We start from the raw sequence: 25,364 nt of genomic DNA on the forward strand, positions 1-25,364 counted from the left end.
AAAGTGTTTTTAAGAATTTTCTTCTGTGGTTATATCCAAATCTGTCACCTGCACATAACTGGTACTCTCTAAAATTTGATAACAACACGGTCACTTAAAACCAGACTTGCTACCCCACCCTCAGTTCACTGTCTTCACAACAGCATCTACCTTAAGGACATTGGAAGGGTACTTGTGCAAATGATGGATGAGGGTAAATACTTTCTACTCCCTGGACTGCTGAAGCAATGTTACTTACTATCTTCCTTCCAGTAGAGGAATTAGCATTTTGTATTCTTTACAGTCGTACGTCATGACATCTGTCTAACTGAAAATCTTGTACTCCTTCACCTTTGCTTTGTTACATTTGCCATCCCAAATCCTGTCTCCAACTCTGTCCAGGGAGCTGCATATATATACCCCTTTATACTTGCAACTTATAACTATTGAAACTTTAACATTTCTCAATTTCTGTTACCATTTCCCTCTTAGAAAAAGTCTTTTGGTCTTTTCTAAATATCAGGCCAGTTTCCAGGCTCATATATATACCAGTACTAATCAAGAATAACTTAAGGGAGTCATACTGATAAATAAAAACAGAATTTGGCCTGTTGCCATGAAAAAATAATTCTGCATGCCAAGTCATACTTCCAAATTTGGTATTTTCTAAAGCATTAGAAGTTAATCTTATAAAAAAGGGTGTGTGGTAATGCCTGGCAAATTCTTTCTTACACGGAAGAGTGCCATGGCACAGTGGTTGTCTTCAGGCTTGCTGTGCAGGAAGGTTTTCTCACAAACAAAGCAATAAGGAACATAAGAGATGAAAAGTAAGCTCTTCTGCAATGCAAGCTTTCATGAGGATTTTTTTCTGGGAATACATCGTGGTGGTGTTAAATGAGCTGAAGCATATTGCACTGTTGAAAATACCTTGTATCAAATCAAGCAACCTTCAACATGTACTTCTGTCTCAGAGGTGACTCATCAGGGGATTATAGCAATTTTTCGTCATGTGCAAGTAGTCATGACTTAACACCACTAACTTCAGTCAATAAGTGAAGCTGGCAAGGAGTAGAATCAGAAGAACAAAAAAGCATTTAGAGCTGGAAAACACCTATGAAAAAACTGAATTCCACTTCATCCCTGCTGCTGATTGATTCTCTTAAGTACAGTTTCTCTTGTATCCTTCAGTCTATGTAATGTTTAATTAGAATTTAAGACTGAAAGACCGTATGCTTCTTGAGGAAGATTTTCCAGTTCTGCACAGGCTTGTCTTTGTTATATTGTCCACTTACTCTTACCTGAATTTCTTATTCTACCCTAGATAATTAACCTTTTAAAAATCTGCTTAAGGTATTTCCCCATTTTGAACTGTGTTGTGCACTGTTTAATGGAGAAGTAGACCAATAAGCATTAGGTAGTCTGCATCTCATGAACTCCTACATGTATTTTTTAAACTTATTTCAGTTTCACTACCTTTTCTTTTGCCTCTGAAATTGCAGTGTTTCATAACATACTATTATTTACTGGTAGACTTGCTATCTTGAATGTTCCTTGGGTGTGTATTTCATTGGGTAGCTTGTGTGATGAAAATGGTCTTCTCCAGATTAATTTCTGAGTTAAAAAAAAACAAAGGGGGGGTGGGGGGAAAGAGTAGTTGACTTGCTCCTTCATGATTTTTAGTTTGCAACAGATCCTTCAGTGTAATCTACAAGTCTCATGTGATCATGTAGCTGCAGCCACTAGGATAAACACACCGAACATCCCCTCAAAATTATGGAAGAATTGCAAAAGGTGATAGCACTGCTGTATCCTTCTCCTAGTCTCTTTTGATACTTTATCCTCCTCTTAAAGCTTAATTCTTATCCACTGTTATACCTTAAGCAATATTTCTTGATTAAAGTAGGTACTGCCAGCAGGTATTTCAGAGTATGTACAGCTTAGAGTGTGTATTGTGAGAATACTACTCCATGCCTTCTACTTCTGAATAAAAACTGGAGTACAGCCTCCTGTTACAGTACTAAGAATTTTGCCATTTAAAAAGAATTCATATTTTTTCCTCTCTACACTGCCTTTTTTTTTTTTTTTTACTGTGGTAGAGCAGTAGTCTAAGCTATATCTACTAATATTATTTGTAAATCATCTAAATTTCTGGAAATACACAGTCAAAAGAAATCTTCCAGTGGTGAATATTCATTTATTCATTTCTGGGTTTGGGTTTGTTTGTATATGACTAGCTCTTGGATTGTCCTACTTGAAGCAGAAATGGATTGGAAAGGAAACTCATAGCAAAATTATTTAAAAATTTGAACTGATATATAATTTGTAAAGTATTCTCAATCAATGCAAGTAATGTATTTCTGTGGTTTCATTAATTTTAGGAGGATGTTACAGCAGCAGCTCAAGTACTTAATATGATTTCTGAGAAAGCAGTTTGTTGTTAAGGAGGTTTCTGGCTTTTGCCCCAGTTAAAAGCTTTAGAGATTTCCTGTTTCCTTTTACTAAGACGAAAATACAGATGAAGATAGAGCCCTACAAGTGAATGTGTTGCAGGGTAGCAGTTACGGTCAATTACTAACAAACCAACCACATTTAAATATTTATTAAAAGAATGCTTTTGCTAAACTTCTGAATTATTTTTAGCAGTTGTTCACCTAAGCTTGACAGAGGGTACTAGAAAATTTTTAGCAGCAAAATCACTCTTATTGGATCAGAGTATAATTACAGCTTGGGTTTGATAACACTTGATATTTCTTGTCATTGCTAGTCATGCCTTATCTTCAATAGTTCTTTCTGGATGTTCATAATAACTGCATATTGGTGGATGGCAACATTTGAGGCAGTAAACAAGTGAAATCCTTGTTGTTTGTTGAGATACAGTAAATTTGTAGGCACTGACACTGAGAATGACCTGTAAAGTAGGAAAATCTCATACAAGCGTGTGATTTGGGGAAAAAATTAGGAAGAAGCTATGAAGAGGTATAATTTTTATACTTATTTAATAAAGCTTAAAAGTGACCTGACAGTCACCAACCTGATCTCCTTCTATGACCATGTGACCTGCCTAGTAGATGGGGGAAAGGCTGTGGATGTTACCTGCCTCGACTTTAGCAAAGTCTTTGACACTGTCTCCCACAGCATCCTCCTAGAGAAGCTGGCAGCTCATGGCTTGGACAGGTGTACTCTTCTCTGGGCAAAAAACTGGCTGGATGGCCGAGCCCAGAGAGTTGTGGTGAACAGAGCTAAATCCAGTTGGCAGCTGGTCACAAGTGGTGTTCCCCAGGGCTGAGGGTTGGAGCTGGTCTTGTTTAATATCTTTATCAGTGTTCTGGATGACGGAACTGAGTGCACCCTCAGTAAGTTGACACCAAATTGGGTGGGAATGTTGATCTGCTCAAAGGTAGGAAGGCTCTGCAGAGGGACCTGGACAGGCTGGATCAATGGGCTGAGGCCAACTGTGTGAGGTTTAACAAGGCCAAGTGCTGGGTCCTGCACTTGGGTCACAACAACCCCATGAGGAGTGGCTGGAAAGCTGCCCAGTGAAAAAGGACCTGGGGGTGTTGGTTGACAGCTAGCGGAACATGAGCCAGCCGTGTGCCCAGGTGGCCAAGAAGGCCAATGGCATCCTGGCATGTATCAGGAATAGTGTGGCCAGCAGGAGCAGGGAGGTGATCGTGCCCCTGTACTCAGCACTGGTGAGGCCGCACCTCAAGTACTCTGTTCAGTTTTGGGCCCCTCAGTACAAGAAGGACATTAAGTTGCTACAGCATGTCCAGAGAAGGGCAACGAAGCTAGTGAAGGGTCTGGAGAGCAGGTCTTATAAGGAGCAGCTGAGGGAGCTGGGGTTGTTTAGCCTGGAGAAGAGGAGGCTGAGGGGAGGCCTTATCGCTCTCTACAACTGCCTGACAGGAGGTTGTAGCGAGGCGGGGGTCGGTCTCTTCTCCCTAGTAACAAGAGATAGGACGAGAGGAAACGGCCTCAAGCTGCACCAGGGCAAGTTTAGGTTGGACATTAGGAAAAATTTCTTTCCTGAAGGAGTGGTCAGACATTGGAACAGGCTGCCCAGAGAGGTGGTGGAGTCATCATCCCTGGGGTATTTGAAAGACATGTAGACGTGGCACTTCAGGGCATGGTTTAGGAGGCATGGTAGCATTGGGCTGACTGTTGTACTTGACGAACGTAGGGGTCTTTTCCAACCTGAATTATTATATTATTCTATGACTCTGTTAGATTAATTTCAAAGTTAGTATTAAGTATTAGTCACAAGAATACTGCTGCTTAAATACTGAAGTTTGCTACTTACCCTTTGTTTTTTTTTTTTGATCCGAACATGGAGACTTTTGTGTGTATTTTAATATCAGTGCAGAGAATGTAACTGTTAGTTGAATTCTAATGTGTTGATATTTGAGAAATAATCTGAAGAAAGCGTAACTGCTACTTTAGGATAAGTACTTATTCATGTATGTGGAAAGCATACTTTGAAGAACAGGCACTTTCCCTCAAGAAAAAATGTTTTTGATATTAGCAAGCTTGCAGATTAGAAGATGAAAAGATCTTTACAAAGTCCTTAAAAATTTAAATGAGATAGGTCAACAATATAAATTGTTTAATGGGCTCTCCAATTGTAACAAGCACAATAAGAAAAAAGTTTTTGAATACAAATAAATAGTGCTATGTTTTTTCCAAAATTAGCAGTTGTACTGTCAACATCACATCCCATTTCCTTAGAAAAGAATATGGGATTTTGGAGAATATAAAAATGTAATCAAGCAAAGTGTATAGTACAGTAGCGTGCATAAATGTCAGATGAATCATGAAGAGGAACAAATCAAAACAGATTGCACAGACAGACTTTATGTTGTTAACTCTTTAAAAGATGTTTAGATAAAGACAATCCATCTGAAAGTCTTTCTAGATAGACCAGAGTATACAGAGAATTTGATATTTTGTTTTGGGCAAACTATCAGATAAGTTGTAAAGTCTGTCACTGTTTAAATAGATCCTATGTTGTTCTCAAGACGGTTATAGGCATAAATGGCCTTGTAATTTATTTAGCTGTTCCTATTAATTGTACTCACTGCTACACAAGACACAACAATGGTATGTTTGTTTAATAGTTCAAAAATTCAGGAAAATGGCTCATGTAAAATGATACCTCATCAAATGTCAATAAGGAACCAACTTTATTTTAGAGCTCTCTGTGTTCAGGCATGGCTTAGTATGGTTAGTTTTGGAGGGTTGGGGGTGAGTTTCTTCTGCATTGCATGTGATTGCTGATTTTAGGAGAAAAACACAGACAGCCAAGATCAGAATAGCATTGTTACGAATTATTGTGTGATCACATGCTAAAATTGGAAAAAATGCTGTCTCAGTTTAGACAGCCATATAGCACTGAGTAACTTGGTGTCTAGGTTGAATATAGATGTTGATTTTTAAATGTTAGATTTGAAAGTATTGGCCATAACATTTCAGTGCCTTTGTTGTTCTAATTTCTAAAAGTGAAATTTAAAATAGTTCTTGGAGTCTTAATTTAGCTATAACTTGAATAACTCAGAAAAAAATGTTTTTGAGATTCTCAGCTGGGACTGTGAGTCCGCATTAAGTCTGAGGAAGTTACTTTACTGTATTTAGTTTAATTACCTGCTAAAACATTGGCTTGACTCTCCAGTCAAAAGCCAGATTTTCACAAACATCTTTCTGTTTTATTTCAGGCTACATTTCAGTATTGTGTATGTCCAGCTCAGACATACAGTAGTAGTAGTATAGTAAATCTGCATGAATAATAGCTTGTTCAAGGACTCAAAGTGCATTTGTAACAAATGTTCAATATCTGAAATAATTGTGGGCTAGTGTCCACACATTTGTTGTTAGAATCTCTTTTAAGTTTAATACATCTCAAGCAGTTGTTCTGGTTCCCTTTTCCTATTAATTGCGTTGCTTAACAGAAAAGCTGTGTTATGCACAAAACGACTGAGCTTATCCCTACTAGAAAGGAGTTTTTTTTGATATCTAAAGATCAATAACAGTTTGCTACCTGGCTGATCAATGCTGGTCATGAGCTAAATCGTACTGAAGCATCAATAGATAGAGTTAACAGTTGACTGCACAGCTGGTGTGCTGTGACCATGGATTGTTTGGCGCACCCTGTTTCTCTTGCTACTTTCTTTCCTCTGTAGGTTGTCGTATGGGCACGTTGGCTCTTATCTTACACTGCAGTGCAATCATATTACAGTAGTCAAGTGTTCAAGTTATGATGTGCGCAGCAGCTAGCACCAGGGAACCACAGGTGTTGGCTCCACAAGGTATATTACCATTATAAAAAGTCAATAACGATTCCTGTTGAGTTTCTTTCACGGCTGTGCAGCTACTGACAGGGAAGCAGGAGCTATCTCTGAGCTTTAACACACAGTGAGTTTGTGTGTTCAGGGATTTTCATCCCAAATCAGCCTCAGGGTCTGCAGGTCTGAAAATCATGTCTCCCCCTAGTTTTCTCCAAACATTTTACAGGAGAGGAAGTGCAATTCTTTAAAGGATTTAAAGTATAAATCTGTTTCATTGTTTCGGCGACCCGGTGTTTCCCATGACGACTTCTGTGTGAATGCACAAACTAATCTATTAGTTGCATTAATTTCGATTTGCCGTTAACATAATATTTTTGTTCATATTCTTGTTTGTTCTCTTTGAACTCTGTTCTGGTCTTCTTCATTCAAATGCACACAGTTCAAGAGTCAATTTATAGGACCTTTCAGAATTACCACTTAGTAGAAAATCTGTCGTGGCTTTACAAAATAAAAATGAGTTGTCAATAAAAGTTTTAAGTAGACCTGTTGCGAGCGTGAAAGAAAAATCCATAGTAAGGTTTTCTACTGTGATATCTCTATTAAAAAGTTCTTTGTGTGATGCCTCATAGTTGAAGTTGCTTCTATTTAAAGCACTGAGTTTGATCTTGGCTTTGATCTAAAGCTTTTGATCTTGAAAGAAGGATGTTGTGGCAGGAAAACAAAAAGGGTAGGAGAGAGGGTTTTTTTTTTTTAAAGTGATAAAGTTAAAGGGATACTGTCCAGATTTAGTACGCGCTAATTGGACCTACCTTTATTTACTTAAATCTGTTTGCAGAGTCCATCTAATTCTGTACATGGAAGGGTTTGCTCAAACAGATGCTTTAATGAGCCTCGTTGTTTTACAAGGGCACAGATTTTCTTTTGAAGCTTTCAGGGACTTGTCATGTATTGCACAAATTATTTCTAAAATACTGAAAATACTTAGTAGCATTGTTTTAACTATACCAAGTGTGATGCAGTCTATCCTTTATGGTTTTTCACTTTAAATGCTGAAAAAGCACTTAACAAAATCCTAACTCAAGAATTTCTAGTATTCAGATTTTGCATGATGGACATTACTTGGATCTCTCCCATCGTGGTGGAGTTTGAATATCCTCATCAAAGAGTGCAGAAGACCTGCTTGCAGTGTCTTCTTGAATAAACCATTTCACTGAGGCCTCAGTAAAAGGCTTGCTGTGCTGTAATACGAATAAAAAACTGCTTTGGTTCTGGCTTTTAAGATGCGTTTCAGACCCTCCAAGTTAATTTAATAGTCAAGATTCTTTAGATGTCAAGAAAGTACTGGGGGTAATCTTGAAGCACTTAATGGTAATGATACTTTCTTGAACGAGCCCCATTAGGCCATTCCTCTGACTGTGAAGACCTGTGACAGAGAGAGGGTCGTTGTAGGAAGGTTAACAGGAAAGCGTCTTTCACAGTAAGGGACTTAACGGGAGAGCGTCTCTCTACAAATTAGGCTGTAAACCCGGACCGAGCGTGTCCGCAGAGGTTCGGCAGGGCCGTCCCTTCGGCCCCCCCCGGGGTCGGCGGGAGCGCGGCTCTCCGCAGCACCGCCGGCGGGTCCCCTGCGGCTGGGCTGGGCTGGGCTGGGCTCCGCCGGGGCGCGGAGAGCCGCGCCTGCAGCCTGCCGGGCCGGCAGGAGGGTCCCAGCCGGCGGCCTTCGGGTGCGCGGGGCGGCCCCGCCGGCCTCCCCGCCCCGCCGGCGGCCGGCCCTGACGTCCTCCCGGCAGGCCCCTCCTCCCCGCGGGGCCGCGGGGCGGGAACCCCGCCGAGGTGTTTCATTTCCTACCCGGGGCCGCGGTGCGCCGCCACCGGGGCTGGGAGCGGCGGGGCGGGGCGGGGCGGGCGCGGCCCCGGGACGGGGGGCGGCGGCGGCGGGCGGACCGGGCTGCCCGCGGCGCCTCCGTCCCGTCCCGTCCCGTCCCGTCCTGTCCCGCCGCCCCGGGGGAGCGGAGCGGGCGGGCGGGCGGGCGGGCGGGCGGTGCTCCGCGGGCGATCCCGCCTCAGCGTGCGCTTTCTCTCCCGTGTAGCCTCTGCTGGAGGAGGGTGAGACTTGGAAGGAGTGTCGGCTCGTCCAGCAAGTGAGCGGCGAGGTGAGGAGAAAATCTTTGGCAGCTGTTACATTGACCCCCGCTTCTTCCCCTTGCAAATCCGCTCGAGTTTTCCACCTGACAGCCCCCTCCCCACCCCTGCCACGCTTTTGCTTTAAAAAAATGATTGCTTTCGTATTAGAAATAAAAATATTCCTATGCGGGGAAAAAAAAATCTCCGGTGTTATTACTTTATTAAATAATAACAACCCCACAATCTAAATATGGCATTGGTGGTCTGGAACAACATTTGAGTGGGTGGCTGGAAATAAATTTCATACTTGAAATAGGAGGTGTAAGAGATAAAGCACAGAGATTTTCCCCAGAATTTTTGCACGGTGCAATGGTAACTTTCCATTTGGCAACCTGGTCTGGCGTCAAACACGTTCTTTGTGCAAAAAACCCTTAAACTGAAAGCTCCTCGATGAAGAACACCACCTCACGCTTTGACCATGCACAAGGAACTAACCAGATTAACTAAGACCATATAAATGGGAAAAGCGCTTTTCCTCTTTCCAGTGAAGCAATGAAACAAATTGTCTCGAGTCTCTTTATAGCTTCTTACTAATGCTGAATTGCTGCACTCAGGTCGCATCTTCTTCCTAAAAAACCACTATGGTTTTCAACTCCAGGTCACAAAATGGATTCAGACAAACCAGAGGATCAGAAAAAGCGGCAAAAAGAAAAGAAAGCAAGATGAAGTCGTTTTCCAAAAGGTAAGGGTTCATAATGTGCGTTTGTGTAGTGGGACAAAGGGCAGCGCATCCAAAATGCTTTCCAGTTACTCCCTCTTAAACTCTATAGAGACGTTCTTTAGCTTCTTTGATAAGGTGATAGTAAAAGGGTGTTACTGATAAAGCTTCAGTGTCACTATGTATGATGGAAAGAAATTAATAATCTTCTCAGATGTAATTTAGGAGACAAAATTTCCCTGTATTTGTATTTAAATTGAACATTCTGAGGAAAGAAAAGAGTGCTTTCATCAGAGAAATCAATAGCACTTGGGATTTTTTGACAGGAACCTGCACCACTATTTGCAAATTTTCAGATACTGGTAGCTGAGAAACAGTTTTCATGGTGGATGTCGGGATAATAATAGCTGTGATATGTACGTTGAAACAAATGCTCTGACTGTGCTGTTGGCTCTTCATTCAGAGGGGAAGTTTGGAAATCATCTATTTGCAATATAGACTTAATTAAAATGTGTCTGGATGGTTATTTTTAAAATTACTAGAGAGAATTTTAAAAACTGAATACAACCTAAATTAAACTATTTTAAAACAGGTGATTTTTGATTTAGCTATTGTGAAACATTTGTTCTATAATGCTGAGTTGACCATTTAAATCACAATATAGAGAGGTAAGTGATTAGCAGACACTTTTACTAAATAGCTGTTTTTACTAAATAGCTGTTTTCTGTCCTGGGAGGGGGTGCGGGGGGGGGGTGCGGGGGAATAAAACAGGAATAAAGATGCATTTCCAAATGCGTTATTAGAGCTACGGGTTTTTTTCGTTGCTTTGCTTTTATGAACAAATTTATAATTTTTGTTTTAAACCCTTGTTACCTTTAAAGGATTAAAAGAGCAGTGTGTTGTTTTGCTGTTTCGACAGTGCTTCTAGAATGCGTGATGAATCATTGCTGTTTCTGTAGCCAAATTCTTGCTGATAGCATGGCTGCCAACTCCTGGGATGTGTTGCCTTAGTATGGGCATTGCAGTATATGACAAATGTCTGCAAAGTGTATTGTTGTATGTGGGTGACTTACCAGCTCCATGGTGAGTTAAAAAACCACCAAACAGCATCCCTTAATTCACTACTACTTTTATTTTGTAACCAGAATACATTGTTTAGGAAAGATGTTCTGTGTTGTACTTTAGCATGATACGATCTATACAGAGATAGCATAAACTGTTGCACCCAATAATTCCATTTCTGCTTATATTCCTTTATGTGAGTGCTTGCTGTTTTGTATGTGTAGCATTTGGATTTACAGTCATTTTATGTTAAGGTGAAGAAGAATTTTTTTAAGTTAAAAAAATGTATCATCATGTGAATTTGTGAGCAAAATGCACTGATGGTACAAATAGCCCTAGTACAAGCTACAGTCTGCATACATTTTGAAGTAATATTTAAATGGTAGAAAGTTGGTCCCCTGCTACATCTTAACAGTAGGCTTAAAGGTACATTATGTTAGATCCCTCCTCATCTCTTATAGGAGAAAGCTTCCTCAGTGCAAACCCCCTTTGTGACGATAAAATTCCACTTCTGTTGAGGAGGTTGTTCGACCTCCTCCTGCTCCACAGTTTGCGAGAGAGGACTTCAGCATGTAGGCTCACCGTGTAAGAAATGCAAAACCTAATGTGCAAACCTAAGATATACTCACTGCTGTTTTTTTAAACAGCAATTCTTGAGTAAGGTCTGTGAGCAGAAACGTGAATTAAAATTGTAGGCAAGAATATACATTGTCTTCTGGTATCCATAAAGTATTGATAATTCTTGGAGATTCAGTGCAGGTTCACAGCACTGCATCAGCCGGGTTCTTAACCCCATGGGAAGGAAAAAGTATAACAATAACCTTATGTTTAGTAGGAAAACCATTGACTAGGCACAGAGGGTGGGATTCTTCACGTTCCTTAGAGGTTTGGTCAATGCAGTGGTGACTTTTCTAACACAGTTAGAGACGAAAGAAGGGAAAAGCACGAGGAACCTCCCTGCTGCTGGCAGAGCTTTATTGTGTTATCTGGTTCCAGAGTTGGTTACAACTAGTTTTCCAACATGGACTTACCAGTCAGTGTGGATGGTGCTAGCCTCTGCTCCACTAGAATTCTTGATTTTTAGCAGTGTCCGTATTGGCTTGTAGCAGAAATTGCATCATACAGTAGTTTAAGCGCTTCTTTGGGGATAAACAGGAGAACAAGAAAGAAAAAAGCGCGTAATGGAAAAGTAAGGCACCTTTGAAGAAAGTAGCAGAGGTAGGAATAAAACCATGGAGTGAGAAGAGGGAGGTGAGAAGCAGAGCCGTAAGTAAAAAGAGAAGTCAGAGAGCTGGTACCAGCTCATATCACAAGTGTAATTAAAATAAGGATATTGACATATTTTGCTACACTTGGAAAACTGAGCTTTGCGCTGATCTTGCTTATCTTTTCAAAACAAGCACTAACTTATTAAATGTAGCTTCTAAACTTTCATGTGCCTGTGCTGTCCGATTTTCCTCTATCATTTTTTTTCTTTGTGATAGGAAGTCCTATTTCTAATACCAGATGGATGACTTTGCTATACTGAGACACCGCCAAATCAAAGCAACTGCTTCTGCATCCAAGTACAAAATCTAGGACAGAGAGATAACTCTGTATGGAATAAGTGAAACAGAATTGAGGAGGAAAGGTTGCTGACAACTGCCGGGGGATTGCTTCTTGAAAAAAATTGCCTTCTAAACAGTTAAGTTTGTAGGAGCTCACTTCACATTACACATATATGTATTTAAAGAACATTTGAAGATACCATGTGTTGGATAAGAACTGTATAACTGGTAGCGTTAACTGCGCTCAAGGGCCATATGAGCCAGTGGGGAAGCTTGAGTAGAAAGATGTGGTGCTGCTCTCCAGTGTGGACCCGCACACGATGGATTACAGCAGCCTAACAAATTCCATGGATGAGAAAGACTTTCTAGTCAAGTAACCAAGGGTTCTTGTTCTCTTGCTCTTTGTTTTTTTTTTTTCTTTTGAGCCGTTTTCCCTTTTAAACCTTTTTGCTGCTGTGTCTCTGAAGCCTTTTATTTTCTTCGCAGCTTTTATTATAGCCTCTGTTTTCCCACTTCTTTTTCACCCCTTTTTGCTTTCTCTGTTCTCCTTTGTCTACTTTGGTCACCTTGAGTACTGTTCATTACTTTCTATTTACTTTCAGTTGCTTTTCCTGTTTAATAAGTTATCTTTTGCTCACCTTGTTTTCTGTTTATAGTACCCTATAGATACTCTTCTCATGACCTGTGTGCATGTACATACACAAGTTTAAAACCACCCACCCACTGCATTTCTGCTTTTGTCATCCATCCTATTCTCCTACATCCTTTACTCCTCATTTATCTTATACTGTCTCTTGTCGTTTACCTGATCAGCATGTCTAGTCATCATTATATGTATATAAAATACATAATTTTATGTGAGAAAGTTAGAGAAGGTAGAAGAGATTGGAAAGAATTGGTTGGTTAAAATTAGTGTTAAATATGAAGGGTGTGATAGAAATGCTAAGTGTTGTTATTATTTTTGTTGTTATACTGGAGCGTGCCTGCTTAAAAAAGATTCCATTACCCATTCCAGTGCTGCGTGTTAGGCAGAAGAAAACCATCTTTCAATTAGACTAGTGGAATTGCAAGCATGCGATCTGTATCCACTGTGGAATTTGAGGGGAAACATGTCTTTTTATTAGGAGAGTAATTTACTTTTACATGAAGTTCAGTGTTAAAACATAAAAGCTGCTTTGAGAGTATGACAGTGTCTTAGGGTGAGATACCGAGGGTACTAGGTAGTTAGGGGGAGCACTGAAATATTTTGTGTATATATACACTAGGTAAGGAAGACAATTTGTGCAAATTATCAGAACTGCATTTGCCTGTTTCAGTTTTAGTCTGATTCTGTACTGAAACTTTGAGGAATAATTTTTCCAGAATAATTTCTGCTGCTTTCTCAGAAATATTGTTTTCATGTGTTTAAAATTTGTCTGCTAGTTTACTAAAAACGTGATTGTCTGATTTTTTTTTTCCTATTGGTTGTTGCTATTGATCATTCTTCCCACTCCAGACATTTACAATTGTCAGTATTTAAGATCTGTTAATAACCTGAGCAAAAATTACTTTGCTGAAATAGCTGTTAAGTTTCTAATAAAAAATAATAATTAAAAAAAAACAGTTGTGATATGTGTGACTAATGCTAAGTGCTAAAACTCTCTTGCCCTTTAACAACTAATTCACCAGTGTAACTGAAACACAAGAAACAAATCTTGTAATTCATTAAAATGAGTTGTGGTGTTATACTTAAAGGAAAATGTTTTGAAGTCTTGGCAAAAAATAGGGAGAAGAAAATACAAGGTGATAAAAGAGAGCTGTTATTTAACTAGGGATTTTATGATGTGCTTCTGCTAATTCAGGTAAAGGAATAGTAACATGTAATGCATTAAAATTACTTTAAAACTTTAATTACCATCTATTTTTTGTTTCTCAAAAGTAATGTTTTTACTTGAGTCCACCAAACTGAGAATCAAAGCAAGGATCAAATCTGAAATACATCTCTTGAGCTTTCCGCTGTATAGTGCTTAACAGCTAAAAGAAACAGGGTAAGAAGTCCAAAAGTGTTCTTCAGAGAGTGTTCAACGGAGTCATTTGCTGTACCTTACCTTTCCAAATTCAGTTAATCTCACAGAACTTTCTAGGAAGCCTGTAAATGTATTTTCTGGCCGTCACCCGTTACAGATAACATTTAATTCCTTTGGCAAGGGATTTGGATGGAAAACTTTATACACATCTCTTGTACAAGAGCTGAATTGCAGTAAATGTTGTTAAGCTATCTGAGAAATCAAGCCTGTCATTTGAAAAACTTATCCCGTGAATACATATTAATATAATTTTAGGCCATTAGAACTAAACATTTTCAGCATTTAGTTTTCCATCCCCGTAAAAATACCTGTATTTGTGGATTGTTTGGGAACGGTAGTTGTACATCTCCAAAAAACTGCTGCTTTAAAGTTCACTTAAGAAACATTTACTAGAAGAAGAAAATACTCTGTGTAAAAAAAAAATAATAAAAATTTGAGTGGAATTTTTGGTTTAGCCGTAAGAATAATTTTTAAGCAATTAGTCCAGTTCTTACTTCAGTATCAGCTGTACCTTATCTGCAGTAGTGTTGTGTCGGGATCTTCGTTTCCTTTTTAATAGCACCCATCTCTAATAGCAAGGAAGTGTTGTTGCATAGCGTATTTCACATTGAGTCTCCCAGATGGATGTTGTTATTATGTTTGTCAAAGGGTGAATGTTCCTGTTAGGCCACATTCAGGCCACATTTTTTAGATCAATGAAGCAACTTAACCACCACGCATATGATGATGCACCCTCTTCCTTTCAGCCTCTGAGATGACCATTTCTAAATTAGGAGAGCTCAGGCCATCATGGCCATGTGTTGAAATAGTTTGAAGTTGACGAATAATTACATCACTGTTAATTATAGTGGTCCAAACCAGCAACCATCCTCTGCAGTGAAAGATTAAGGTCACTTTAATGTAAAACAGAAGGTTTGTGTGGGAAAGAAAAAGGAAGTTTTAGTGGAGAAGTTTTTTCCTTTTGATTTGTGGGAAGAATTAGTTATATGCCTGTGATGGAGCACTATTTGACCATCAGTCTCACCGGAGGCGTTTTAATGAGGTGATGTTTGTGCATGTTGTCATATGATACCAACAAGATGAATTACATTACTGGGATCTACTGATGCCACTAACTTATCAGTCTGCTGCTGTTTCTAGTCATAAAGCCCTATTTTTGGTGGTTGAAATGTGCTCCTTTGTACCTTAGCTTACAAATACCTTTTGTCTTTAATGGAATAGGAAATGGCAAATGTGAGAACAGTTTTGTTCTTTACAAAATAACAGAAAAACAAAAAGCGTTTGATGGTTTTTAATACTTCTCAAATGTCTGCCCCCACCAGTGTTTATGCAGTGAATACTGAGCTGTGATGTAGTGAGTTTTGGGAGCAGAAAGAAGGCTGTCTCTTTCAGGGCATTTGCAACTGGAGCAACTTGCTACATTTGGAAAAATGGGGTATGCTGCATTCACACGCTCCATAAGTTTTCTTCTACAGAATTTACTACGGGTTTTTTATTAGTTGAGCATATACCCTTGCACGTGGCAGCTGAATAATCCACTTGATTTAAGTTTCCCCAAGTTCTTGATGGGATTGATGGTAATGACAACAAAGATGGTTTCATGGTCTGCTGGCTCAAACATGTGCTTTATTTCAGTCTTACATATATTATGCATTGTCAGAAATAGGCTTAACAGATTTGATGACCAGTCTTAGCTATTGTCCTCATTCTGTGTCTTTTTTCAGTTTAGATTATGTTCATGTACTGTATAGTAAAAGCATATGTATGGACGAGTCTGTAAGTGTGGATGTTGTTAAAGCAGTATGTGAGCATAGAAGGTGAAGACTAGACCTTTTACAAAACCAATTTAAAAGGTTTTGGTAGTTCTTAATCTGCTTTTTTGATAGCCATAGTACTAAAAGTAGTCATGGGTACAACTTATAATACTGTCATCCTCTCTTCCCCTTCCAGCCCCGCAAGAAGCTTTTTCAGAGCAGGAAGGTAGCTCACTGTTAAAAGCAAATACATTCTTTGATGCTTTAATTAAACAGACACCACTGATTTAAAGGTGTGTGAATTGTACTATACCTGTTTGGTCTGCACTGCATATATTTTCTTGTGTTACTTTTCTTGTGGACACAAATTGAGTGAATGCTCACAATTATTCTAGTTCCTCTCATCAGAGGGTTTACTTCCAGGTTTTTTGAAACCTATACCAACATTTGAAACTAGACTACAGTTTCTTAACATTAGCATGGATTTTTATGCTATATATGTCTCTATATATGCTGTATAAAAATAGAAAATATTTTTGATCTAATGAGATGAAAGATTCATAAGCTGTCTGGTATCCGTTGCTTCATTGAGACTGCAGTCTCACTATGGATGAGTGAACAGAAAATATTCCTCTTTTCTCTTTGTACTATTAAGCTAAGCTCTTATTCCTACATTGAGGCAGCCTCCATACCTGAACAATATTCATGAAGCACAGGGTATTGATAGTTAAATTTAACATAGTTTTGATTCAAAAATTATTGCCGCTGACAATTTGCTTAATAAAGAAGGTACAGGAATTTTGTTGACCTCCTGTGCTATAACTGTACTCTAGCTAACAATAATTTTTCAATAAAAGCTTCTATTTTTATCCAGAAAAACTGCAGATGGAAAAGAAGTTTAGGCAGTTATGTTGTTCTGTATGTGTCTTTCTCCCTTTTCTGCCTTTAACTCATGCATCCATTGGGCATTTTCAATGAAACTTGTTAGTGCTCTAAATCTGCCATATTCCTGTACGAGATGCTGTGGGGAAAGCTCACATAAAGGCAAGGCAGAAGTATGAGATCCATCATTTCTGGGAATGCTAACAGACCCATGAGGGGGAAGATGTTAATAACTGCCCCAACCACAGGAAGCATTTTTGTTGACACTTTGAGCCTATGAGGCAGTTTAGTCATGAGGCACAAGTTCCTAAGAACTTTGATTTCATTACTTTTGCTTCTCACAGAATTTAGTGTTTTGGTACATACTATATCCTATGTACTCTTCCAGTCACATGCTCCAAATGTGGTGAACACCCAACTAATGAATTTGCCTTACAGTTGGTTTCCTTCTTCACTCCTAACACAAATGCCTGATAAAAAAGGGGCTTAGGACTTAATGTGGAAGAGTGGTGAGTGTCTTGTTTATGTTCACTCGTCCGTGTCGCAAAAGGAAATGAAATAAAGCTAGAGAGTATTAAATGTTTCCATGCTCAAGATCCTGTTTATTTCAAAGGAAAGATGACCAGCTCAGTGCCAGTTCTGCAGTTACTATGGTTGTCTTGTTTTTGTTTAAATTCAAGAGATTTTTCTGCGTTTTGGCTGTACTTCTGAAGAGTTCAGTGAAGCTACTCATATGTTTAAATGCTTTGCTGAACCAGGCCTTAGTCATTCATCCTCAAGATCTTTCCAAGTGACCATTTTTCTGGCTGAAGAGATTTTACTTCTCCTAATTGCCCAGAGTGCTTCTTACTGGGAGATGTGGTGTGATTTGGTTGTTTGATTTTTTTTTTTTTTTAAACACCTCACAGTATAGATTAAACCATTTGGGGGGGGAGTGGGATATAATATTTGAGGAAGGATAAGGGGGCAGATTAATATTTGAGGAAGGATAATTGCAGAATTCATTTGTCTTAGGCTCAACTTTCTTCTACGTCCTGCAATTCCCCCTCCTCTGTTTTGCTTGTTAAAGCAAAAGTAGGTGCCCTTCTGAGTGTATGCCAGTTTGTAGTGTGAGAAACCCACAAGATGGAACTCTAAGTTTATAACTCAAATTTTTCTTCGTTGTGGCTTGGTAAATACGGCCTGGTTTTGACAACAGGTGTTACTCTAAATAAGACTCTTAGATTTTGAAATGCTTATTAAGGAACAGAAGGAAGTAAAAAATGTTTTAATTTTATCTTTTGTGGAGCACAAGCAACACAGGCATTCATATTTAGGAGAAGTGATTGCTCAAAGAGACTAGGAAGTCAGGGAAAGTTATTTCAGCTTATTTGGTTTTATAGATGCGGATATGTGAACAGAACATGCATTTTAAAACTTTTTCCAGGCTAATTAATATACTATACTTTTGTTCTAATACACCCTCTTAACATCTGTAATATTTTTCAAGGAATTAAACATCTGCTTGTCTTGACAAACTACGATGCTTATTTATCAGCACAGGAGAGGAAACACACATGACAACCAAATGCTTTTCTGTATTAATGCATTGCTCCTAATTATACAGCAGCTTGAAGCTGCAGGATTGAGTCGTATAAAAATAGCTGAGAGATTCTAGGCGTCTCAGAACATACCACCTAGTAGTGTGAAGATACAGTTTTAATGCAACTGTGTGTTTACGAAGTGTCTTCAAGTGCACCATTGCTAGGTGCTTTTTTTTATGTAAGGACCTCATTACCATTGCAGGAGATACCTCAAAAATATGCAACAACTCAAAATTCTCTGTCCTTCAGAATTGAAATTAGAATGTTAACTTGATTTTACAGATCTAAGCCAAGGCATGGAGATGCTATGTAGCATGTCTAAAGATACCTAAGAAAGTTGGATAGAGCAAGGAAATGGACTGAAGTCTTTTAAGTTTGGTGTTGTAACACAAACCTTCATCTGAGGGCTCTCTGTGTTACAAATACCAAAGAATGAAGCCACATAATTTTCTATGAAGCAGTTAGTGCTCTCTGTGCCACAGCATGGACAGGTTGGTGATGTTTTAACCGGTAGCAGAGATGGGAACAGAAGCTAGTGCTGTGACTTCATCTCCCCAGTGGTACTGTGAAAGGCTTAGCGCATATAGCAGTGTAACTGAAAAGATGAACTTGATCATGGTAGGATTTGTTTTATCAACATTTATATTGCAATAAGACATAACTTTCTAGTAATGAATTCAGGCTATGGTTAGTGGTTTCTGATCATATGTATCAAATAATAGGCAGTCCTGTAACTTTTAACGCAAAGGGAGAGTAGAATAATAAGAATAATAAGCTTGCTAAATCATGTTTTTTCAGTGCAAATAGTTTTGACTGTAAAACTTTGAGGCATGCTATGATAGTGTGATACTTAGTTTAGAAGCCAGAAATATGCCTGTGTGTTGTGTCTGCACAGCATAGAAAAAGGTGTGACGGACAAGTCTGCTCCTGTCTTGTTAAGCTGGAAGTAGTGCAGAGCTGGAACCTATGATAAAGAACAACTGCATACATAATCCTTTACTGTAGAGGTACACGTATCCTAACGATGTGTGTTGCTTTGCAACTATGTAGGACAGAAATATAGAGTTAAGTATCTTGTGTGAATGTCCTGTGTAGTGATCTAGCCTTCTGGCATGTAAGTAAATATTTAACAAGTTATATTTAATTAAAAGTATCTGGTCAGACTATCAGATTCTCTTAAGGTTTGTCATGGACACAGAGACTTTTTGTGAAAACAAGCCATTTTGTACTTCCAGGATGTATTATGTACCTTGCACTCATTTTTAATTGGTTAAGCCTGTGAATGTCCTGTACAGGAATTTGTCTGAAGTGTTTTTAAAAAGGGAGGTTGTGTAATACCAATGACCTAGATGGCGTGTAGACACTAAGTCTTTTCATTTGTTTTCTCTTGTCCAGAGTATTGAGACAGGAAGCATTCTTAGAATTATTTTTAGATTTTTAAAAGTCAACCTTGATTTCCTCGTGTGACAGTAATCCATTGGCTAGGCCTGAAAGCAATATTGTTTATTCTTCCATGGTGCCATATGCTTGCAACTTTTCACTTTCTTTTGGGTGCCTGTCTCTTTTTTTAAAGAAAGTACTCGGAAACTTCAATTTTTATTAGATTGTCATACTTGAACTGTTTGGGTATGGAAGAAAGTGCTCCCCGATGTATCCATGATTCTTCTCATAGTGGGTCTAAATCAAACACAATAAATAGTTTGATTTATTGCAGTCTAGTGAAATGATCATGTCTAAAAGATCACTTTCTTTCTCCATAATTGTGTTGTCTTTATGACATCACATTTGTTGTGACAGAAAGATGGCTGAGCAATCAGGATTCAGGAATTCTGGTTTCCTTCTTAACTTATATCATCCTTATTCTCCATCTGAGCATTCAGCTGAGAAGTGAGCTATAGGTCTCGGTCCACCTTTACACCTAGGTCATGGCGCTGCTGCTGCTGCTTTAGCACGTGTCCCTATTTTTAAACTAAAGCAAAACTGGGTGCAGCAGTGTGTTTCTGTAACCCCTACCATTGGTCCTCATTCCATTTCTAGCATTAAAATCTGGGAAACTTTTACAGAGATGTTGTCTTAAATGTGCACATGCTGCATAATTACTGAAACCGACTGTTCCTTCTTCTACCGCACAAATGGGGTGTGCCATGTAGAGAGGGTAAGTGGTTTCAAGTTCTGCGTCTTTGTAATGTAAAAATATACTTAGCTAATTGTTTTGTTACTTGTCACACCAAGTTAATATTTGTAAAACATACTGAGATTGTTAGATGTAGTGACTGTTAGAGTTCAAGGAGTTCTTGTTTGTTGTTGCTGGTGTCAGAGCAATGACTGATGGTTTCAAGTAAGTGAATTGAAATGTTAATTGGTTTTTGTGCTAGGCATCAGCTTTTCAGTATCTTTCCCATATTTGTCTTGCAGTACAACCTGATGTTTCCAAATCATATGCTAGACAGAATTTGACTGTATTCCTTTCATCAATAAAAAGCTAGTGTTTTTCAGCTTGTCTCTTCCTGAGTCATCTTCATCTGAATGTTTTTATTACCCATAGATCTTAGAATAAACCAAATGATTAAAATGTTGTAAAAATGTCTTTTCAGGACAAAATGAAAATCCCTTGTGACTCAACAAATCTGCTATGGAAAAGAGTTATTTTTGAAGACTATTATGTGAGTTTTACTTGGCAATAACATTGCAACTATCTGTCAGTTTATGAAAACCTGATTATGGACACAGAATCATGAAATCTGGATTACTCACCTACAGATTTTAAAAAAACCACAAAATAGTATTAATTACACAGAGGAAAAACTGGAAAGTGAGAGTAGTTTGATCAAAATACCATCACTTTCATTATTGTGATTCTAATTATATTTACAATTTTTATCAATTTGTAAGTCACAAAATGGGAAGTCACCAAGCCATGAAGTGTTACGAACACAAATAATATCCTTGAGACTTTGTAATGTTCATTGCTACTCGCATGTTGGCCAAGGAGATCTAGGTAGGCATACGAAAGGAATTGTAGAAGGAAAGTCAAAGATGGAGGTTTTCTCTTTATGTTCCCTCTCCCTGGCCAGCACCTGGCCAGTTCCTTGTCCGCTGGGAGACTTCTGTTCTGTGGGAATATTACAAATGGCCCCACTGTTGGCCTACAGGCCACAGAGAACATTTGAAAACTGGACATAGAAGTAAAGTTGCTTTAAGTTACAGGTAAGGAGTTTCTGTCTCCATAATTATGTTGCGTTTGCTTTTAATGTAGGTGGTGGGGCATGGGAATGAAAAGATATATGGATGGCATGTTGAGTTAAAGATGCCCTTACAAGGATATCCTTGATATTCTAGAAGATAGAATATAGTGCAAGTGGCTTTTTTTCCAATTTATTGAATTTATTGACATCTTGGCTTAGTTAAGGGTGGACTGGGTGGGTGTTTTGCAATGCGGACTCTTTCCAAAGCACTGGCAAAGATTTAACAGTAAATCCAGCTGAGTTCCCCTGAGGGTTTGAGCTGAAATTCTGACCTTCATATTAAATTAGGCATGGTTACAAGACAAGAATTATTTGAAGTTTTTACGAAGCATGTGACTGACAGAACAGGCAACTGGGATGCCAATAGTTTTCATGTATGTTTTCTTTGTTGGGTCAAAGATATATTCAGGATACAAAAGGTTCTTATTTATGGGACTTGAAGGGACACAGATAAAAAGATTTAAATCATTAAAATGAAAAACAGCCCCCTCAAACTTCTTTGCCCAGGTTTCCTTCATTTGAGTATCCCCCCCCCTCCCCCCCAAAAAAAAAAAAAAGAAAAAGGCTTCCGCCTTTTTTCTAAACACCTGAAGCTTCATACAACTATCCCATGTATTTAAACCAGACAGTAGTTTGGGGTTGGGATTTTTTTCTGGTTAAACCTCAGTTGTATTTTTGAAATACTTTAGCCAATGTCTTCTGTGATGTTCAATGGCCAAATGTACTTCCCACTTGTTTCAGTGGTCTGCTTTATATCTGTATTGCTGTAGTTCTTTATGGCAGGGTGCTGCAGCTATTCCTGCCAGTATTTTGGGTTATATTAGGAATGAGAATCATGGCATAAATGTTGTCCCATACCATTTCAGGCAGAAATTTCTATTAAACTTTGAAATGACCCATCACCACACTACAAATTTTTTTTTTTAACTCATAATTGTGCTATGCTTTGGAAATAACTGTATATCTGACAAGTTTATATTGATGTGTGATTAGAGAAAACAATGTTACAAACTCTGTCAGTCGGTCACTCATCTACCTCTCCACAGTTCCTGCTGGCTTAGTCCCTTGCTGGTGTCAGGGTTACAAGCGCTGGGTGCTCAGAGGGAAATGGAAGGTAGAGTGACACAATCATTAAGTCAGTCTTTCCACAGTACCACAGAGCAAATGCAGTCCTTTTATTTTAATTTCCTGTCTTGCATCACATTCTGACTGCTTGCATTTTCACATTGGTTTCTTACTATGTTCCCTACCCTCATTTTCCTCATAATTTGAAAGTGGGGATTACATGTGGCCAAAAAATGAATACATACTTTGGCTCCATCCCGTAGCTCTCCCAGTCATTTTAGATGCTAAAGGAGGTGTAGTCATCTTCTGAGGATTAGTGCTTTTGAAGTAGGCCTTTCTGTTACAAAGAAGACTGTTCCAGTATATGTTCGGTTTTTTACCCAAATGGCGATAGAGCAACTCTTAAATGTCTACCCAGATTAAATGTTTTCGCGGTATGCTGACAGTTTCAATAACTGGACTGGGTTTCTGGGGACAACAGTGGCTATATAGAGCCTTTCATTCCTTGATTTAAGTATGAACAAGATTGGCAACAGCTGAAAACTAGCTGTATCTAAAGGTTGCTGGGTGTTTTGGGTGAGGTAAGGCATGCCTTATTCCTTCTCAGCAGGAATGGCTCCTAAAACAGCTAACAAGAGAGTTGGTATTGCTTAAAATCCTTTTTTGATTGTTTCAGCAAAAGCCAAGGATAGGACAGATTTGAAGATCTATCTGAGAAGACAGATCAACATCTGAGGCTCTGAGGTTACGCTAGTTCTCTCAGCCTCATATCTTTTGCAGGGTTTAAACGCATTCCCCCAGAAGGAAAAAAGATCAAGTTTTCCACTGTTTACTCCGGTGTTTTTGTTCTAGCGTGTTTTTTTTGTTTGTTTTGGGTTTGGTTTTTTTTTTTAATGTGTAGCATTTGTTCTGGAAACTCTGCAGTCCATACAGGGGAAGAAGATACGTTTTCGCAAGATATAAAGACTGAATATGTTGTGTATAAACCAGTCAATATGAAAGCTCAGTCAAAAAGCTCTTTTAAAATTAAAACCATTGCTAGGTCAGTTGGCTTGATGGTTGGTAAACTGGGGGAGGGCAAGGGATGGCTGACTTCCTTTCAGCAGGAGCTGCTGAGCTTGAAGTGTGTGTAAGAGAGAGCATCCACTAAGGATTACTGAGTGAATATTTACAGTCACACCATAGGCAATTTGGACAGGGCTGAGAGAGATGCCTGGTTCTTACCTCAAAGGGAAGGAAGAAATCATTTAAGCCAGTATGGGAGGTGAACCTGAGCTTAGATGGCATCCATGCTGTGTTTCCAGGGAAGCAGTACCTGTTCTTGTTAAGAGAGGCTTTGTCCCAAATAGGAATATCTGTCTTCCAGTGGGTGTTGAGGGTGCACAGCAATTCCCAACCTTCATGGCCTCCTGGCTAGTTCACTATTAGGAAATTTCTGCCTAAAATGTTTTGAGTTCTGTATTCTTTCTAATGTCTTGGCTCCCATACAGAAGCCAAATGTTCCAATCTTCTTTGACTACACTGCTTTAAGATTAGATAACAGGGACCCTTCTGAAGTAGTTATGAAAACCTCTGTCTTTGCTTCTCAGAACAGCCTGGAAAGCTCCTGAAATGCATGAGCAGGGAACTTGGGGGTGGAAGAGACACCTTAACACTGACAGTAAGAAGTAATATCTGTACGCACTGGGATCTCTGATAAAGAGATAATTTTCAACAAAAAGCAAACTGATTAAACCAGGAGTTCCCATTATTAACATCATAAAAGTATTAAAAATAGAATTTGCAGCAAACAGGATGTCTGGTCATAACCGTGCAGTTTTGCTTGCCTGGTATTTATGCAGTTGACCTTCTGCGCTGAGATCAGAGATCAGCGAAGAGCCTTGTGACTATGAATAAAAATCCCCTTTAATCTCATCACACCAAGATGACAGCTCCTGGAAGGGACGGGCTAGCATTTAACAGTAACGTGGAGAAATGAGTACCTGCAGCAGCACATACGCTGCTCCCACTGTAGGGGTGACACATCCTTCTGAAAAGCTGTAGTTTTACCTGGAGTTGTGGCCAGTGGACCTACGTATTTTCTTTTTAATTGTAGTGTTAAAATTCTTCTTTTTTTTTTTTTCCTCTGATGTTAAATTTGGAAGTAGACTGTCAGGAGCACAGACTTTATTCCAAGTTCCTAAACTTGTTGTACCATATGAATTAACAAACCAATAGATTTGAGAGGTGGGCTGTGCTGCCCAGCTGAAAGTACATAGTGAGCAGAGCATTCCCCACTGACCATTTAAAGTAGAACTATAAAGAAAACTCTGTCTTCAACCTGACAGATGAACAGGCATACCTGCAGCTTGGAGTCTGGAGCAGACAGCACTGACATTTTAGCGTGGAGAACAATTTGTGTTCCCAGTCTCTGCCTATTGTGTGACGGCAGATGAGAGTCGGGCTGGCTCCCGAGAGCTGGAGCGCACGGGGCTGTGCCTACTGCCGTATGCAAATACTTTTTTTTTTTTTTAAATTCATATTGTTGTGAAATGCGGTCAGCTGTGCCAACAGCACTTAGCTGAAATTAACCTTCTCTATTGTGTGCTTTTCTGTTCTGAAAATTTCCATCTCTTTCAACTGAAAATGAGACTGCCTTAAGTTTTAAGGAGCAAATCCATGAATGTAATGAAAGACAAGGTAAAAAAAGTATCTGAGAAACTACTTTTAAGAATTGATAGCAAATGTTGAAATTTGTTGAAAATAGCGGTAGTGTGCTTGCATAAAAAGGAGGCTGCTTAATCAGTATGAAAAGCCCTAAAAATAAGGCTATCCTTTTTCAGTGTTTGGAAGAAACAGGCTGTTTCAAAGTTGGCATATCTAAGTATATGAACATTTTTTGTCAATGTTCAGCTGATTTCTTCTGAGTAATTCATCTGGTATTATTTTGTGTACTCCTGAAACTGTATTTAGTTTCTCGGAATGTGTATGCAGTTTCTATGAATCGATAGTATAGAAAATTGTTTTCCAGCTAAGTGTATCTCAGTAAGTAAATGAAATAATAATAGTATTGACAGAGGCT

At 38.9% G+C, this 25,364-nt stretch overlaps 1 protein-coding gene across 18 annotated transcripts in view; it reads left to right on the forward strand.

Annotated features, from left to right (window-relative positions):
* AOPEP (aminopeptidase O (putative)) overlaps nt 1–25,364 on the forward strand; it is a 199,598-nt gene that overhangs the window by 110,511 nt on the left and 63,723 nt on the right. For 12 of the 18 annotated variants that reach the window (XR_010370734.1, XR_010370735.1, XM_064439347.1 and 9 more), the window contains 2 exons: nt 8,348–8,410; nt 9,040–9,123. The exons of 2 other annotated variants lie outside the window; for them this stretch is intronic. Coding sequence is in view for 12 of the 16 variants with exons in the window: in XM_064439347.1 (XP_064295417.1) it covers nt 8,348–8,410; nt 9,040–9,123 (147 nt within the window). In the remaining 4 variants the exon portion in view is untranslated. Of the gene's footprint in view, nt 1–6,152; nt 6,279–8,347; nt 8,411–9,039; nt 9,124–9,691; nt 9,768–11,645; nt 12,130–25,364 lie in introns of those variants that run through there. 4 more of the 18 variants (XR_010370736.1, XM_064439357.1, XR_010370737.1 and 1 more) reach the window with 4 other exon arrangements.

Source organism: Phalacrocorax carbo, chromosome Z (assembly GCF_963921805.1).
Source record: "Phalacrocorax carbo chromosome Z, bPhaCar2.1, whole genome shotgun sequence".
In the NCBI taxonomy this organism is placed as follows: domain Eukaryota; kingdom Metazoa; phylum Chordata; class Aves; order Suliformes; family Phalacrocoracidae; genus Phalacrocorax; species Phalacrocorax carbo.